This window comes from Fulmarus glacialis, unplaced genomic scaffold (genome assembly GCF_000690835.1).
Source record: "Fulmarus glacialis isolate BGI_N327 unplaced genomic scaffold, ASM69083v1 scaffold15893, whole genome shotgun sequence".
Lineage (NCBI taxonomy): Eukaryota > Metazoa > Chordata > Aves > Procellariiformes > Procellariidae > Fulmarus > Fulmarus glacialis.
In genome coordinates this window covers 15,280-15,479 of record NW_009205066.1, presented here as the reverse complement: position 1 = coordinate 15,479, position 200 = coordinate 15,280, and the positions used below count along the sequence as shown (strand labels likewise).

The window sequence follows — 200 nt, the reverse complement described above, 5'->3', positions numbered from 1 at the left end:
ACGTGCCCGTGGTAGTAGCAGTGGTCCTGGGAGAGGGGCGATGGAGACCTCCGTTAGAAACCACCACGCAGGGCTGGGCAGCAACAAACCCCACGTGCTCGGCCCAAAAAACCACCTGTTTTGCATTTCCCGGCCGGGCGAGGGGTGTCCCTCTGCACCAGGGAACAGGAGGGATGGAGCCAGGAGGCTGCCAGCTCCGG

The 200-nt window shown here is 64.0% G+C and overlaps 1 protein-coding gene across 1 annotated transcript in view; it reads right to left on the bottom strand.

Moving 5' to 3' along the window:
- The window catches only part of LOC104074944 (disintegrin and metalloproteinase domain-containing protein 33-like), a gene marked incomplete at both ends in the record, with an annotated part of 22,826 nt that overhangs the window by 9,851 nt on the left and 12,775 nt on the right, over positions 1-200 (bottom strand). Inside the window, 1 exon segment of the mRNA XM_009575255.1 lies at positions 3-26. Coding sequence (XP_009573550.1) covers positions 3-26 — 24 coding nt within the window.